Raw genomic sequence first — 19,105 nt, forward strand, 5'->3', positions numbered from 1 at the left:
GCCATGTATGCCGTGGTGGTAAAATAAGAGAGGCAGCATTTCAAAATTAGTCAGGGAGCAGTGAAGGGAGGTTTGCTGGATAGTGGAACTGGGAAGACAGTGGATAAATATGCAAAGTATAACAGAAAATACAATAAAATCTGTGAAAAAGAAAATGGATTGCGATAATAGATTGTCTGTCCCAGGTGATGAAACAAGTGCATTTTGCAAATTTAATATATGACTAATGTGAGGCTAATGTATGAAGTTTGTATAAGATATAACTATTTTTCACGTCATTTGTTGCTCACCTGTAAACCTAATATTATTAGTCTGTAATTACTGACAAGGCGGTTTTGGGGCGGGTGAGAAGGCTGACATTTTGGCGGGATTGGGCGGGTTTGGGAGAGGAACTCGGCGGGTTGGCAGTTTCTGACCTGGCAACCCTGCCCCAGGGGTTGAATTAGTGAATAAATCCACCATTCACGTTGTAAGCTTTGGATCCTTTGAGTTACTAGATACAGAATAAGTACAGGTTCAGAAATGAAAAGTATACTCTTCTATGTTGCAGATTGGCTCCTCACCCTCCTGACAAGAATGTTGACTGGAACTACCTATATGGATCAGTACCTCAAAGCATTGTGGACAGTGAAACGGAAAAAGTTCATCAGATGCACACAACTTCTTTAGATCTGGTAAGGTATTGCAACATCAGCATCATCCCAGTCCTTATGACCACCTAAGGGATTGAAACAGAAAAGTAGGAAAGGTATCAGACTAACTGCTCAGTGAGATTAACCATATAACCATTCATACATTATCAAAACCTTGAAAATCTTCATCTCATAAGTAGGCCATCTGTACACCCTCCCCCCCCCAATGAGCTGCATGGAGAGCCACCATTAGGTGGCCAAGGCCAATGCATGCAAGCATTTTGGCGCCTTTATAAATGTTACAAACAGTACAGTTGATTTATTTATTTAATGTTTTCCCCTTTCACTGCACTTCACACACATCTAGTGGAATAATCATTCTGTCACCTGTGTAGTTTAAAAAAGTAATTATACTTTTGTCACATGCGACTTTAGACTTAATCCATTTATTATGATCCCTTATTAATTACAGTATTTAGCTTCCTCATGTTGCATGCCTTCCTTTCTCAAACACTAATTTATGATATCCATCCATCATCTACTGTATTCTTGGTGTACTACACCTCCTCACACCTTCATAGTCACACATACAGTACACTGGCACTTTTTCACCACCCATTGTATGATGTATTGATTCTCTCTTTCTATGACCATACCATCAAAGCCCACTCCCTCCTGCTCGTTGATCAGTAAACCACCTCCATACATCACATCTTTCAGTAATTTCTGTGTTTCTTTTCTTTACCTATTGATACAACCCACACAGACTGACAATGCTCTCATTCTTTACCTCAGACTCATGCTGTACCAAACTCCTCAACTTTACAATAAGCTCGGTCTTGGCCGTGGCCCTCCTAAGGGACTCGGGGCTGTTCGGCCAGACTGCCTAGGGAACAACTACTACTTGGTACTCCTACCTTTACAGTACATTAGAGTAAACAGAAACACAACACCCACATTTCTTCCTTGAGCCACTCTCCTTTTCATTTCCTGTGTACATTTACCTCTCTTTTCTCTTATTACACCAGACTCTTAAACTCCATCAGTTCATGTTTCTTGCACCAGACTCTTAAACTCCTCACTGTCTGACTCTCTTCTTCTTCATTTCTGCAACATTCGCGGCCTTTCCTCTAACTTTCACTCTGTTGAGCACCACCTCTCCTCCTCTAAACCTCACCTTCTTTTTCTAACTGAGACTCAGCTGTCTGAGGCAACTGACAGCAAACCCTTTTCTGTATCCTCCTACTTTCTCTATACTCATTTCAAAGCCAAAGGTGGCTGTTGTGTATATATATACGCAACAACTTATCTTGCTCTCATGTTCCTGAACTCAATTCTTCTGAATTCTCTACACTCTGGCTTTGGCTTTCCTGTCATTCCCTGACTAAATATATCTGTGCTGTTTACTTATCCCCTAATTCTACTGACTATCAAAATTTCTTCGACTATCTTACTTCTACGATGGAACACATTCTATCCATTTCTCCTTTCTCTGAAATCTCCATTCTAGGAGATTTCAATGTTCACCACCACCTTTGGCTCTCCCCTCCTTTCACTGATCCACCTGGTGAACAAGCCTACATCTTTTCTATCCTTGATGACCTAGAGCAGCTTGTACAGCACCCTACCCGTATCCCAGAGCGCCTTGGAGAGAGCTCCAACATACTTGACCTCTTCCATACAACTAATCCTTCTGCTTACACTGTTAATCTTTTCTCTCCATTGGGCTCCTCCGATCACAACTTAATCACCTTAACCTGTCCTGTCACTCTGGTACGGTCTGTGGACCCTCCAGGGAAATGTCATCTGTGGCATTTTGGAGCCGCAGATTGGGAGGCTCTCAGGTAGTACTTTTTTTTATTTTCCTTGGAATGATTATTGCTTCCATGGCCGGGAGCCATCTGAGTGTGTCTTGCACATTATGGAGGTTATTCTCTCGGGCATGGAAGTATACATTCCTTTCTCATATCCTTTGACTAACGCAAGAAAGCCTTGGTTTAATCATGCTGTCCGCAACAAGGAGAGGGCCTACAAAAGGTACCGGAGCCAACCCACCCTTGAATCACATCATCTTTACATTTCTGCCCGGAATTGTCCTAAGTCTGTCTTTGCTCTGCTAAAAATAATTTCATCCGTGCTAAATGCTCTCAACTCTCCAACTTGAATTCTTCCCGCTCCTTCTGGCACCTTGCCAAAAACCTTTCTAACAACTTTACCTCATCAACCTTCCCTCCTCTTTTCTACTCTGATGGTTCTGTAGCTATTTCTTCTACTGATAAAGCAGATCTCTTCGCACAGACTTTCTCCTCCAATTCCACCTTAGACGATTCCGGTGCTGTTCCTCCATCACTTCCCCCCTCTGACTTCCTCATGGCTGACATTAAAATTTCTTCAGCTGTTGTATTTTCTGCCATCACTGGCCTTAATACTAACAAGGCATATGGGTCTGATGGGGTCCCTCCTGTTGTTTTCAAGAACTGTGCTTCTGTGCTTACACCCTGCCTAGGCAAACTCTTTCGCCTTTGTCTGTCAACTTGTACCTTTCCTTCTTGCTGGAAGTTTGCTCTCATTCAGCCAGTCCCAAAGAAGGGTGACCACTCCCAACCCTCCAACTATTGTCCAATTGCTTTAATGTCCTGTATTTCAAAAAGTTTTAGAGTCAGTTCTCAATGGAAATATTTTAAGGCATCTTTCCTATCACAACCTTCTTTCTGATCGTCAGTACGGGTTCCATCAAGGATGCTCCATTGGCGATCTTCTCACCTACCTTTCAAACTCCTGGTCATCCTCCTTTCGGGACTTTGGCGAAAGCTTTGCCATTTTACTCGACATCTCAAAGGCTTTCAATCGAGTCTGGCATAAATCTTTAATTTCCAAACTGCCTTCCTACGGTTTCTATCCTTCTATCTGTGCCTCCATCACTAGCTTCCTTTCTGGTCGTTCTATAGCCGCTGTTGTAGACGGCCATCATTCTTCTCCTAGATCTATCAACAGTGGTGTTCCTCAGGGTTCTGTCCTATCACCAACTCTCTTCCTTTTATTCATCAATGACCTTCTGAGCTGTACATCTAACCCTATCCACTCATACACTGATGACTCCACCCTTCACCTTTCCATTCGGTTCCCCCAACGCCCATCTCAGCAGTTACTTCACCAAACAAGGGATGAGGCTATGGCACACCTAATGTCTGACTTGGCTTGTATCTCTGACCGGGGTAAAAATAATATGGTTGTTTTTAATGCATCTAAGACTCAGCTCTTACACCTATCAACCCGACAAAATCTTCCACAGGTATACCCACTAATGTTTAATAATATTCAGCTTAATCCTGCATCATCTTTGAACATGTTTAGGGTTTCATTTACTTGGGTCTTATCTTGGAAAGATCATATTACATCTTTTGTTAAATCTGCTTCCAAGAGATTGGGTGTGCTAAGCCGACTCCGTTCTTTCTTTACCCCTGCACAATTGTTGACTCTATACTGGGGTTTTATCCACCCCTGTGTGGAGTACAACTCTCATGTGTGGGGAGGCTCCCCACATACAGCTCATCTCAATAAGGTGGAGTCAAAGGTTTTTCGTCTCATTAACTCTCCTCTTACTGACTCCCTTCAACCTCTGTCTTTTCAACCTCTGTCTGAGGCAACTGACAGCAAACCCTTTTCTGTATCCTCCTACTTTCTCTATACTCATTTCAAAGCCAAAGGAGGCTGTTGTGTATATATACGCAACGACTTATCTTGCTCTCATGTTCCTGAACTCAATTCTTCTGAATTCTCTACACTCTGGCTTTGGCTTTCCTGTCATTCTCTGACTAAATACAGTAGAACCTCTTTGGTCCGGACCCCTTTAATCCGGACTTCTGTTAATTCGGACAAAATTTAAAAATAATAAGCTCCAAAAATATGTTGAAAGTAATTCTAAAGTCATTTTCAGTATCAGCGCGGAAAGCGATCATCATTCGTTTAGCCTCGGATCACGCTAGGTCTGAACATGGGCGCCTGTTTAAACACATGCTAGCATTCGTTCCACCAACTAGTTCACCAACCACTAATATTTTTACACTGCATTTCAAAAGTTAATCCTTACCATGCCCCTTAATGCAAGTGTAGCTTCTGCAATGAATAAAGGTGTTAAAAGGAGGAGTTTGCTTACACAGAAATGGGTCAGAATATTCTGCAGTGTTTAGTGATTTATTTTTTGTACTTAAATGTGCTTTACTTGTACATCAAACATTAGCTTCTTGCCCATATGGGCGTTATCAATATGCCAAAGATGACAATGTATTTTTTGCCTACATAAGTTTTATTTTTATTCCGAATATTACAGTTAACTAATTAATTTATTTTTTTGCCTGCACGGGCCTTAGTCACTTACTACAATTTAAAATGTTGGCTAGTTTCTTGTCATGGCCTTACCTGTAAATTATGCAATACAAAACTATCGTACATGATTAGTTTGGTTATTTTAGTATCCTTTCATCTTTTGCAGTTACGTAGGGTTAACATATGCAACATATGTTAATAATTAACAAACATACCATATGTAGAGAGTTTTTGGTATGAACTGGAGATTACCCTGATGGTCCGGACAATCTGCTAATTCGGACAACCCTTCCCCCCATATAGTCCGAATGAGAGAGGTTCTACTGTATATCTGTGCTGTTTACTTATCCCCTAATTCTACTGACTATCAAAAATTCTTCGACTATCTTACTTCTACAATGGAACACATTCCACACTGTTGCATCTTTATCTCTTTTCTGTCGCTACTTTAATGGTCACTGCTCCTCTTAACTGTCTGCATGCATTCCTCCACCTCTACGACGGGTGCGTAGCACCCGTCTAGCAGCAAACTCTCATCCCTTTTCTATCCATCTCTCTAATGCAAGAGTTAACCGTTACTCCCAGTCTTTCATTTATGGAACAGGTCAACTCTGGAACTGTCTCCCTCTGTCTGTATTTCCTGCTGCCTATGATCTCCAGTCTTTCAAACGCAGTGAGCCCAGGCATTTCAAAATGATTGGATCTTGAATTTGGCCCTCTATTGTATTTTGTTTTTCTCTTGAAGGGAACTGTTTTTGTGGGTTCATGGCCTTTGGTTCCTTCTTCCTCGCATTAAAAAAAAAAAAAAATAGTTCATGCTTCTCTCCATTTACCAGCACACCACACTGGGAGTCACATTTTCTTTCTCAAGAACCATCACCTTACTCATTGCATTTACTTTCAAACCATGCAGTTCACAGATATTGATAAAACACTGCACCAGCCTGAAAAGCTCTTGGTCACTCTGCATGTAACATAGGACCATCGACATCCATCGTATATATGCTATTCCACCCATCGCCATTACTGTACATCCACTTTGAGCTATTGTATTGAATACCTGTGGGGACATTACACACCCTTGTGTTGCTCCAACTCTGATATTAGAGCACCCACTCGAACAGCAGCTTACTTTTGTACGTGCTTCATTGCCATCGTAGAAACTTTACGTCAGTCAGCAGTTTTCATCCACACAGCAAACACGTAGTGTCTTCCTTAATCTTTCTCCATTTACCTTGCCCTATGCTTTTTTCTGATCCATAAATCTATCTATCTATCTATAAACCTAGGCTGCTCCCCCAAGGAAAGGGAGGTAGCTGAGACCGGATGACACACTCCCCATTTACTCATCCATTCAAACACATTCATTCGCATCTTAGCCCCAAAGGGGAGAAGGGACAGATCCTTTTAACATCCATTCTCTTTCTTACCAAAAAAAACCTGGGATGAGATCATAGAGTGTGACCTCAGGGATAAGGGACTGAATAGGGAGGCTGCCAAAGATCTAGCCGCGTGGAGAGCTACCAGTAGGTAACCAAGGCTGACGCATGCAAGCATGTTGGAGTCTTTATAAACGAAACAAAATGAAATTAAATAATACAACATAGACCTGGAACAAGAGAATATCAGTATTAGGCTAATGATAGTGAGAATACAATACTAGTTATTAGAAGAGACAATGTGATTTACAGAATAGGAGCTGCTGCTCATGAGTCAGCATGAGTGGAAGCAGTGTTGAATAACACCACAATTGCTCACCACATACCTCTTACATGGTGTATGGGCCTGAAGCTAGGCCATTCATTTACAGAACAGTTAATACTAGAATTTTACTAAAATTTTCATTGGTTAAGTCAGTGAATACATGTGATTCAGTCATTCGTCCTTCTAATATCCCACAGAGCAACATGAAGCAAGTTTGCAACAATGCTTACAAACAGTATAGCAAGTCCCGCCCAGCTCCAAGTGCTGAAAGTGTGAAAAGAATGAAGGAGACTGAACTGATGAACACAATTGGCTTCCACCCTCTGCTGATTCAAGACACACCTGCAGCTGACCTCGAGGAACAGCGCCTTGCCATGTTGCTGTCACTCAAGAATCTGCAGCCTAAAGGGGTGAGTTAATGCTGGCTGGTCACAGTAGAATATCTATAGCCCCAGGCTCCTATGCTCCTCATGGGGCAACGTAGGATTGGATGATGGATGGATGGATGTATTTATGTATACAGTATACAGTATATAACATTTTGCACTGTGTTTGGAGACTCTTTGTCAGAGAACTAGTGTGTCAAAATCTGCATTACCAACAAAAATTCTCAAACCTTAAGGTCTGTATGTTGGAAAATGCATTTGATCACAAGGAACTTGGCCAGACACACCAGAGTTAAGCAACAACGACATTGATTGTGACTGTGGCAGACATCTGGTACAAGGGGTTTAGGTAACATGGTAAGGCCAGTTTAATTAGTTTTGATCTGATTTAGACCTAACTTAGAGGAAGGTTAAGGATTAGGTAAGAATAAAAGTATTCACTTTTGAGAAGTTGGAGGTCAGGGTCACAGGGCAAGGTCAAAGTTTGACCCACGCTTATCTGTAAGTGAATGGAATAACTAAAATAGTTTTCAACCTATTTTAAACAAACTTGTTGGAAGGATTGAGAGGTAGCAGAAAGGTTAACATATTGTTTATGAAAACACTAGATGAAAGGCAAAGGTCACACTGTAAGGACAGTTTGAACAGTTTTTGCTTGCTTTGGACTAAACTGTGTGGAAGAATTCAGGAAAAGGCAAGCATAAAGGGATTTAGGTTTGAGAAAATCAATCAAAATTCAGTGTCACAGCTCAAAGGGAAAAGTCAAAAGTCAAAGTCAGTTGGCAAGATCAGCCCAAACACTTTCAGTCCAACTTAGACAGAATTTAGTGAAAAGGTTGAAGGTAAGACATGAAAGAAGGGATCTTGACCTTTGACAGACTGTTCTCAAAATCAGATCCCTTCATAACTCAGAGAGGTTTCTTGCAATTTTGGGCCAATCTGGCTGGAAGGACTGAGGGTCAATCAGGGATGAAGAAATTCTGTTTTGAGAACAGGAGATTCAGCTCAGACAGTTCTGATCCTTATGGTCACAAGGTATGAACAGTTCAGACAGTTTTGATGCAATATGGGCTAAAGTTGGTGGAAGGGTTGAAGGTTATGTAAGAATGAAGAAGTTTGGTTTTGGGAACACTGGGTTGAAGGTCAGGGTCACAAGGCAAAGTCAAATGATAGACCCTAAGACCATTTATATATAGAACACAGGTGTTGCTCACTCTTCTTGCATCTCCTTGCGGATTAGGGCTTGTTGCTCACATAATGCTGCTAAGGGGCAAGCAGTTGGTCATTTGTGCTTTATCTGTATGGACTTAGTAGCTTACCTCTTATGATCCTGTTGGGGCAGTACTGGAATAAATGATGATGAACAGATGTCATGCCAGATGGTTTTCTTTGACTTTTGAGGAGCCTTTCTGGGTGAAAGCATTACTTACCCTTGTAAAGACTCTGTCAGACCTTTTTGAATCAAGTGATTCATATGGATATGTCAGGAAATGGATGTTTGGCTCACAGCATTGGTCAGTGGTGATAGATACTCATAATTACCTGTTTCCTCATCTACTTAGAGACCTTTCCCTTCCCTATGTGACAGAGAGAGTAATGATGATAATATGTTTGTTTCAGACTGTATTTGAAATGAACAAGACCAAAAATGCCACTCATGTCCAAGCAATGACGAGTATGAAGATGAAGAGAGAATATGATGGCAAAAGAATTGAGGCATTCCACAAGAACCTTGAAGCACGCCAAGCAGCCAAGCTGGAGAAAGAAACCAAAGCAAAAGAAGTAAGAACCATGGTTATTATTATTATTGCAGTCATCTTTCATTTATTGCAGTTTCAACTTTGCTGGTTTCGGTATTCATAATAAGAGGATGATGTGGAACCTGCTATGGTGCCCCTTTTAACTTGGTGGAGAGAGACAAATGCAGCATCCATCCAGGAACCAAACCACAGTCTTCTCCAAACATTGCTGTGGCAAATATCGGTTCACTGCATGACATGGCCCTGCAAGGCACAGATCGAGGTTACTGAACAACAACAACAACAACAACAGATTAGTAAACCATCACAAACTATGGAACACTAGTTCAAGGTGTATTTTGGAATGATTTACAAATTTTTGTTGAATCGCAATTAGAGTCAAATGTCTGGTGATGTTTTAAGGCATTATAAAGGGGTTTTACACAATCATGCAGTTAAATTATTGTTGCAGAGGCCCTTTTAAGTAGGTTTTCATCAGCAACAGATTTTCAGTACTTGCAGGTGAGTTTGTTCCCCAACACCTAATTATTGTTAGCATTATTGTTATTATTATTATGATGATGATGATGATGATGATTATTAGTCAGTGGACACCAGAATCGAAGAGAGTTTCCTGAGATGGTATGGTCATGTGGAAAGAATGGATAACAAGAGAGTGGTGAAAAAGGTATACCTGAGCGAATTTGAAGGAGGGAGGAGGCAAGGTAGGCCAAGGAGAAGGTGGAGAGATATGGTGGATGAGTGTTTGAGGAAGAGAGGTTTGGAAGTCGGTGAGGCTAGGGAACTAACTGACAAGAGATTGATCTCGCTGGATGAATATTGTAAGGAGAAGTGCATGATCAGGGATTTTGGCACCCCTTGTGAGCATGGCAGCATCCGGATTGACTCAACTGGATACTTATGTGTGACGCTGCAGAATGTGGTGAATGTTTTTGGCGTATCCGGTAGAGCCAAGATTCCGGGGGCTCGAATGATGAGTGAATGGAAGCGTGGTCTGTTGGATTGGGCAAGTTTGTGCCGTCTGGACATTGCTACTCCTCACTCTGCCCTTGGGTGGGAAATGAGGTCCAGATGATGATGATGATGATGATGATGATGATTATTATTATTATTTAGTGGTAGGTGGGGCCACTTTAGTGGTAGGTGGGGGCGCTCACCATCCACTCACTCGATGTAGTGCTGCTTTGGGTGTCTGCCCTTTCCTCTCTTCCATCCTTCCTCTTCTGTCTTTCATTCCTTCTTTCATTCCTCTTTCTTCTGCCTGCGGGTGACTTTACACACCCTCTTTTGTCTTTCTTTCCATCATTCTTTCCTCTTCCTTCTGCCTATGGGTGGCTTTACACTGAGTGACAAGCCAAATGGTTTCCTGCCCACCAGGAAACCATTTATATGCTGGGTGGTAACCATATAACCAAATTATGGCACCTGGTGGTTTAGTGGGTAATTAAGGTTGAGGTGCTCCAATCAGATTCTGCCTGTGTAGGTTTATATCCAAGGGGTGGTTGGGCTTTATTGCTAATGTAAAGCCACTCAGGGATGAGTGAGGCTAATCACTCTCATCTTAAATGTCAGGACTAACTTGCCTAGCCCTGGGTTTTTACGCTTCTTATAGGGCGACATAGGACTGGATGATGGATGGATGGATTATTATTATTAGTGTTTGTAGGTGGGAGCACGCACCATCCACCCACTCATTGTAATGCTGCTTTGGGTGTCTGCCCTTTTCTTTCTTCCTTCCTTCCTTGTCTGTCTTTCCTTCATTCTTTCCTCTTCCTTCTGCCTACGGGTGACTTTTCCACTCTCTCTCTTGTCGTTCTTTCCTTCACTCTTTCCTCTTGCTTCAGCCTGTGGGTAACTCTACACTGAGTGATAAGCCAGATGGTTTCCTGTACACCAGGAAACCATTTACTACGGTGGGTGGTAACCATATAACCAAATTATGGCACCTGGTGGTTTAGTGGGTAATTAAGGTGCTCCAATCAGATTGAGCCTGTGTAGGTTTATATCCAAGGAGTGGTTGGGGTTTATTGCTCATGTAATGCCACTCAGGGATGAGTTAGGCTAGTCACTCTCATCTTAAATGTCAGGACCAACTTGCCTAGCCCTGGGCTCCGGGCTCCTATGCTTGTTATGGGGCAACACTGGATTGGATGATAGATGGATGGATGGATGGGAGTTTTTTTCCAGGATTATTACAAAAAAGTCAAAAATTCTAAGTTATTTTCATCAGTACCATATGCCATGCCAAGTTAGCATAATCGCGACTAACAGGGTTCCGACTTATGAAGGTTTTGCTGTATAGGTAAGTGGACAAGTTTGGATGGAGCTGGTGAGACCAAAGAACATGGATGAGTTTAAGTCTAGCTTGGATAAGTGTAGATGTGAGGACAACACAAGTATAGCTCAAATCCTGTACACTACAACTAGGTAAACACACACTGCTGGTGCAGTGGTAACATTCTCGCTTGCCATCTGCTAGAGGGGAGTTCGCGCCTCGCTCAGGTTGCGAAAAGTTTCACTGACGAAGTGGGTGGTTACTGTCCCCCTGGAGCAAGGGGACGGGTGTGGGCGTGTGTGAAGCTCACAGCCTTGCCCATAGATCGGACTATATGAGCTCTCAGCTCCCTTCCGGGAGGGTAAAAGCTGACGATCAAGACCATCAGGTGATCCTGACCGACCCGGTGAATTACACACACACACACACACATACACACAGAAAAGCCATCCCTTGTATTTGCATTACTCTGCCCTTCAGTCTTGCTGGGATGCCCTTTATTTTCACGTCATCTTCACTGTACAGTACTGTATTGGATACTGTGTATGTTGTAAGCAAAGAATCATTGCTGTGAGTGAATTTTTCTAATACCCTTCACTGTTGCATTCCAGGCATTGGAGCGATTAGGGAAGATGGAGCAGAGTACAGAAGTAGAAGTACAAAAATCATTTTCATCCATTGTTGGCAAAAAACGTAAAAGAAAAGCGTCAGAGAAAAATGGAGTAATCCTTGGAAGCAAGAAAAAGAAGAATAAAGAAAATCAAACCTTTAAGGACAAAGAATTTTACATTCCATATACCAAAAATAATGAGTTTGCTGAGGAAGGGTGAGTTGTCAGTTTTTCTCATTGTTTTGTACAGTAGTAAACAGGATATATTATGAATAATGAAAATGTCCTCTTTCTGATTTCATTATGAAGAGTACAAATTTCGTTTATGAATTCTTTTTAGAATGAAAAGATGTACAGAAGTTTAAGTGTATTTTGTTAAGAAACTTATTTCAATAACATCATAACTCTAGTGGTCAGAAATCTACCATAATTGTATATGTTTTTAGGATGCTATTTTATTTTTTATGCCTCTGCTTGATATCAAATCATTTCCTATCTTCAGAAATGAGTCATAACTTGGGAACTGGTGGCCTGATTGGACTGGAAATTGTTGTATTCTTCAAGTTTGAGCATTTAAAGGGTACCTTGCTGTAACAAAAATTTGCTCTACATGCACCATTTTTGTTGTGTCATGGTAACAAACAAACCAGCAAACACACAGAAATTGGATCATTATAGTATAGATTATACTGTACCATTATACTGTACAATTTTAAGAGGCCAAGGAGGAATGAAAGAGAGGCGAGATAGCTGTAATACAAGAAACATGTCACACTTCTTTCTTGTGTTATACTGGCAATTTCAACGCTGGACCAAGGACGAATCCATCCACTGCACTACTTAAGTTGAAACAGAAGGCCAGAAATGAGTTATGGCTCAGGAACCGGTGGCCCAAGTTGTCTGGAAATTGTATTATTCTTCAAGTTAGAGCATTTCAGTATTACCTTGCCCTAATAAAAAAAATTTGCACTACATGTGCTATTTTTGCTGTGTTACAGTAACAAACCAGCAAACCCACAAACTAACAAACATACAGAAATTCGATCATTATAATAGAGATCCTTTGTACAGTATTTTATTTCTGTTACCCATTAGATCTAAAAAACTAGTTCTTAAGGTTAAGTATGGAGTGTTGGTTCAGCTAGGTTATTAGTCTAGGCTCATTAGATTGTGTTGAACCAGATTTGGCTATAAGCTTGATCTTGCATTTCAACTTCTGGCCTATATTATATGCAATTGATGTAGGTCAGTAATAACCAATCTCCTGACCCATGATACACCAGCTAGTTGCCTTCATGTGACTTTTGGCAGGTACAAAGTTGGTGGGAGCTTCAACCAGGCAGCAGAGGCAGCATCGCTAGACATGGTTGCTGATGAAGATGGTGCACAACGCAAGACTTCAGCACTACACAGATGGGACCGATACAAGAAGAAATTTGTTGGCACACAGGTCAGTCTAATAACTTCAGAGTCATGAAATTCAGAAAGCACCAAACCCAGAAGTTAAAATTAACCCCTCCATGGTGGGATATTGCATCATTTTTGCAACTGTCTCTTAAATGGCAATTTTTCAAGTTTTTCAAAGAAAGCTCACCTTTAGCCTTTTAAAGAGGTAGAATACAGTGCACTAAATAAGAAAATGCATTTACCTTCTAATGCATTTCCTTGGCAGTGAGGGAATGTTTGACATATCCCACTAACTTACCTGAAACTACTATTTCAGACAGATCACTTTTTTTTTTTTTTTTTTTTTTTTTTTTTTTAATAATCACTATGATGACATAATGATTGTCAGTAATCTAAGCTGTGCAGGTAACTTCACAGAATTTTTTTGAATGATACTGTTTCAAGTGAGACATTTAAACTCGATGTTATCCATTACATTAGTGTTAGCAGGCATTCTTTACCCAAGTACTTAGTGTTAGTTTTCACTCATTAGTACACATATGATAAACCCTCAATATATCAAACTAACTGGGGGAAAAGCTGATTAGGTGATATAGCTGATGTTTGTTGGGGGATTTGTTCAGTTCATACCAAATGGAATTAGCTATATACTGTACACAGTATTGTTTGGTTTATAGTGTTTGCCTTGATATTTTGTAGATAAATGTTAAATATTTTCAATCAATAATAGCCAACAGAGCACAAAATACAGCAAAATTTTGTTTTAATTACCTTAGGTCAGGCAGGTGTCTCTATCACCTTAATAAGTTGACCTTTTGTTCATTATACTTGAAGGTAATTTAATAGGCTTAAAGAAGTTGATACAGCCAAAGTTTCGATTAATGAGGCTTGATATATGAAGGGTTTACTGTATAGTTATTCATGTTAGAAAAATACAGCATCTTGAAAATCCGTCTATGTCTAATACCCAGTCTATTGTTGCCCCATCAGGAGTGTGGGATCCCAGGGTCTTTTTTGGTTTGCCTCTCACAGCCCGTCCTCCAACATTCACACTTCTCACTTTCTGCACCCAATTGTCATCCCTCATCCTCTCCACATGCCCAAACCATCTCAGTCTACCCCTCCTCATCACAACACCAATACACTCCAGTCCCATCCTTCCTCTCAACATGTCCATTGTAAACCTAGCCCCACCAGGCCTTGCATTCAAGGACGCACTACACATCCACCTAATCATTGTCCTTCTGTATGTTTGAGCCTACGAAGATCCTCTTCCTTTACTGCCCAGGCCTCACGACCATACAGCATTACACTCTTAACATCATCATCATCATCATCATCATCGTCGAATCTTATGCTGCCCCACAAGGAGCATAGGAGCCTAGGGCTAGGCAAGTTGGTCCTGACATTTAAAATGACTGTTACCACCCTCACTGATCCCTGAGTGGCATTACGTGAGCAGTAAACCCCACCCACCATTTGGATATAAACCTACTCAGTCTCAGTCCATTTGGAGTGCACATAGCACATAACATCCCCTAGCATGGAGGGAGAGCCCTCTCAATGCCAGGAGAGGTAACAGCTCCCGCATCAGTACCAGGTATTGATGGAAGAGTTTAAGTACCCATGTGCAGTAAGTCCCAGTGCCAGACAAGAGAGGCACTATTGAAAAGGAAGTGGGTAAGAGATTGCCCAAGGAAATTGAGTGTTTAGGCTGTGAAGACCCTAGCAAAAATAAACTTTTAAAAAATGAAAATGACAACATTTTAGTTAATGAATTTGGTTACTGGTTCTGGTAACACAGTTTTTACATTACCACCTTTTATTCTCTGCAGATGAGAGAATGATATGTCGTCCATTAACTGGTTATCAACATCATGTCCTATTATAATTTTACAGAATCAACAGAAGAGGATTAAGACTGAATCAGGTGTTTGGATTGCTGCATCATACAAGACTGACAGGTACAAGAAGTGGATGGCAAAGGGCAGAAGTAAAGGTTCACTGACAAAGAGCGATGATGAAGAGGAGGAAGGAAATGCAAAAACGTTCAAAGGTAAGTTTGATGATGATGATGTTTAATGAAAGTATCCTAAGTACTATTTCATTCTTTGGTATTGAAGTGTTTATTTTGGGTGGTTACAGTATTAATTCTTTCAAAACCCTATGACTCACTCTCATCTGAATAAAATTATCTATCTGTAGCTTAGATAGAATGCTGAAGTTTTCCCCATCACGATAGGGTTAATGTTGATATACCTCATACCAATTAATCTGGCCAGGCATGTATGGCAACACTTCCTGCCGAGATTCTGATTGGCTGGAGATGTTTGTTCGATTTCGTTGTTGCTTAAACCGATACTGTCTTTATTATCAGATGTGGTACTGAGTTTGTCGACAGTACAATCGTGAAAAGCAATAAGATATCCATTATATACTTAACAACAATAAAATTTTCATAGGAAGATAGAGATATGAGTCAACAATGTATTACTTGTATAACAGTCCATGTCAAGGTCAGCATTTGAACAGTTCCTTTATATCTCCGACACTCCGTAATATAACAGAAAATTAAGGAAACCTGCTTTATCTATGCTTTGGTATAACACACATTTAAATTATAAGATCAGTCCGCATCCTTAAATCGTGCCACAACTCTGAATAATTAAAAACTCTATTGAAAAGACGAGTTCTGCGGGGAAGGAGTTTTGAAAAAAATCACAAAAATCGAAGAAGGCTAAAGGAAAACTATTTCGTTATATCTCCTCTATTATCACAGTACGGACTGATCTTAAAATTTAAATGTGTGTTATACCAACACTTAGATTAAGCAGGTTTCCTTAATTTTCTGTTAGATTACGAAGTGTCAGAGACTTAAAGGAATTGTTCGAATACTTACCTTGACTTTATAATACTTTGTTGACTCATATCTCTATCTTTCTACGAATATTTCATTGTTGTTAAGTATATAACGGATTTCTTATTGCTTTTGACGATTGTACTGTCGACAAACTCAGTATCACATCTGATAATAAAGAGAGTATCGGTTTAAGCAACAACGAACTTGAACAAACACCTCCAGCCAATCAGAATCTCGGTGGGAACAGTGTTGCCATACATGCCTGGCCAGATTAATTGGTATGAGGTATAGTAATTATGGTACATGCAAGTTCCTATGATTGGCTCTAAGCTGAATAAGATCATATGTTGTTAGGTGGATTTAAATATTAGAGTTGTCTCAACTGTGAGGAGGTTAAACATACACATTTAGTTTGGTAGGTATGCGCAGTGACACTGAATATGGCAGCCTCACTTACCAGCATTTGTGTTGCGAGTGTGCTCTTGATATCCTCACGCCATGTGATGATGATGATAAAGTGGATGATACAGTAGCATTTGTTCTAAAACAAATGTAGGGAGCTGAGTGTTTTATGTTCTTTGTTTATGTGTAGAGTTATTAGAGTAAAATAAAAGAATTACTTTCTGTGATACAGTGTTTATCATTACAGTACTTATTCAGACATTATAGTACAGTATTTTGTAATTTCCATGAAAAGGAAATTTAGAGAAAAAAAAAAACTCAGAAAATTGGAAACTTTTAGAAAAAAAAAAATACAGAACTAGGAATGAATCTGGAAATGTCAGTGATGACATTGAGGAAATGCTAACAGTTAATGATTGGATGAAAAAAAAAAAATAATTTATCATATCATCATATCCTTTCCAGTGTCTCTTATCCACCCATAGATGGGGTGAGGTTCCAGAGCAAAGAAAAAAGACTTGATAGAAGGAAAGCTAATGAACAGCATGTTCATTTAAAATGTGCCACACTGTCATTCACTGATTCATGCCCTTGGAAATGACCATCCACACTTATGCACTTATGTCAAGTGCCAGTCTCATGTTGTGCATTCACCTGTACAATATTCATCTTAGCGACAACTCCATCACTTCCTAGCTTCATTAACATCCATACCTCATTTTCTCACAAACTCACCACCTTCTTGTCCTGCCATACACCTTTTGTGCAGTAGTTAGTAGACTTATACTATGATAATTTTTGTCTATTCATCAATCATTTATTGTCTTACAAGGGTACAGTCAGTCTTTTTCCACTCTACCTACACAGATCTGCTCTTCTAAGCTTACTAACATTGTTAACAGACACATCTAATCATCTCAGCATACATAACATCAAAGCCTGCAGCCACCTAATGCTTCAGCCACATCACACCATTCTTCATTTTTACCAGTGTCACATTTCCTGGCACTATGTTCTTTCTTTGCACATCACCAATCATGTTTGCTGCCACACTTCTCTCATCATTCCCACTCATCAGCTTTTTGAAATACAGCATATTTTTGTTCCTGCTTCTCACTCACTTTGATCTCTTACACTTTCACTTTTTTCCACCATTGTTTCTGCATATTCACACCCCTCCAAAATAGTTTCCTATTTCCTGAATAATTTACATTCATTTTTTCCCAAGATTCTTAATTACCTCCTTTTTTCCTCTTTAGTAATTACTTCATGGGCATGTTACTGTCAGTATTTTCCCTTCTTGTTTCACTTGACACTCCTTCTTGGATTCACTTTAAATGCTTTAAAGTGCCTTGTCTCTCTCTGTCCTTTCAGCCTCTTCATCCCACCAAAGTGTGCGGTTCTTGTCTTAATAGGTGCCAACTTTGCAAAACGCCACACACAGCTTTAGTTCTTAACCCTGGGCCATGGGGTTGGGCCCTGAAGCCTTTGCCCAGAGTCATATACATTTAAAAAAAAAAAAGAAAAAAAAAAAAAAAAAAAAAAAGACACTGTTCCACAAGTTTTCCAGATTCATTTGCTCCACATGCATTGGCTCTATGTCCTTTACTACCAAAACCTGGTATTCATCTCTCTTTTCTTTATTTCTCAACTTCTCCATTTCCAGTCATTCACTCTGACTGTTCCTCTCTCTCTGTCAGTATCCAACATGCTTCTGTCAGTACTGCCTTACATACCACAATCATATGATCAGGTAAATCTCTGCATTGTCCTCTCATTGCTCTTTATATACAGTTGTTCAAAAACTGATGGCAGAAAATGGCACTAGCAGAGCAGTGGTAAACATGATTAAATTTGGTGCAGCACAAAGAAGGAATGTGGCGCCTGAGAATGTGGCAAAGACAGGAGTCAAGAATGCTCTGAATGGGTTGAAAAATAAATGCCAGCAGGTGCTAATGAGTTACTGTTTATGTAGAGATGATGAAGGCATAGACGAGTGGAATGGAAGAAGGCTTTAATTGTCATTTGTACATAAAAAAATGAAGTGGGTTGAAAACAAAAATTATTATAGGATAAGTGTGCTGAATGATATTCATTTGCTCATTTTAAAAGAATTTTTACATTCCTGAATGTGTTGACCCTGTTCACTTAATGTCAGCTCACACTTACAAAGAGTCTGGCAACCTCGTTGTTAATTCTCAAACCCATGCGGTCATTTTGTTATATTTAATCATAGGCCTTTATAGCTCTACGTCTTGGTGCTCTACCCTCCACAGTCCCACTCGTAAATCTTTACTTCTTGGTGCTACACCCCCCACAGTCCCATTCCTAGATTTCTACCTCTTGGTACTGTATCCTCCACAATCCCACTCCTAGATCTTTACACCTATTTTTCATCCTCCAGTTTCTTTGCATTTTCAGACCATCACATTAGAGTGATGAACTGGACACTGTAGTTCTTGCCTACATGCAGTAGGAAAATCATCATCAGTGCCTTGCTGGGAACCTCCCTATTGTGGATGGCCATGACTTAAACATCTCCAGAATGCTGTTCTTTGCCCTCACCCTTATACACTCTTCCTTCCTCTTTCAGGTGGAAAAGTTGAGAGGAATATTTCGTGGTTTAGACACATGCATGCATGGGGAATGATTGGTAAAAAAAAAAAAAAAAAAAAAAAAAAAAAAAAAAGTTTAGGGGTGCATGATAGAGGGTGGCCCTGGGTGGTGGTGAGAGGCATGGTGA

The 19,105-nt window shown here is 40.2% G+C and overlaps 1 protein-coding gene across 1 annotated transcript in view; it reads left to right on the forward strand.

Moving 5' to 3' along the window:
* Positions 1 to 19,105, forward strand: part of LOC145406855 (ATP-dependent RNA helicase DDX54) — a 40,137-nt gene that overhangs the window by 20,062 nt on the left and 970 nt on the right. Inside the window, exons 10-15 of the mRNA XM_080277962.1 lie at positions 551 to 674; positions 6,860 to 7,072; positions 8,669 to 8,830; positions 11,695 to 11,909; positions 13,005 to 13,143; positions 15,000 to 15,156. Coding sequence (XP_080134088.1) covers positions 551 to 674; positions 6,860 to 7,072; positions 8,669 to 8,830; positions 11,695 to 11,909; positions 13,005 to 13,143; positions 15,000 to 15,156 — 1,010 coding nt within the window. The remainder of the gene's footprint in view (positions 1 to 550; positions 675 to 6,859; positions 7,073 to 8,668; positions 8,831 to 11,694; positions 11,910 to 13,004; positions 13,144 to 14,999; positions 15,157 to 19,105) is intronic.

This window comes from Coenobita brevimanus, chromosome 71, assembly GCF_032717465.1.
Source record: "Coenobita brevimanus isolate Jiangsu-jjx chromosome 71, ASM3271746v2, whole genome shotgun sequence".
Taxonomy (NCBI): domain Eukaryota; kingdom Metazoa; phylum Arthropoda; class Malacostraca; order Decapoda; family Coenobitidae; genus Coenobita; species Coenobita brevimanus.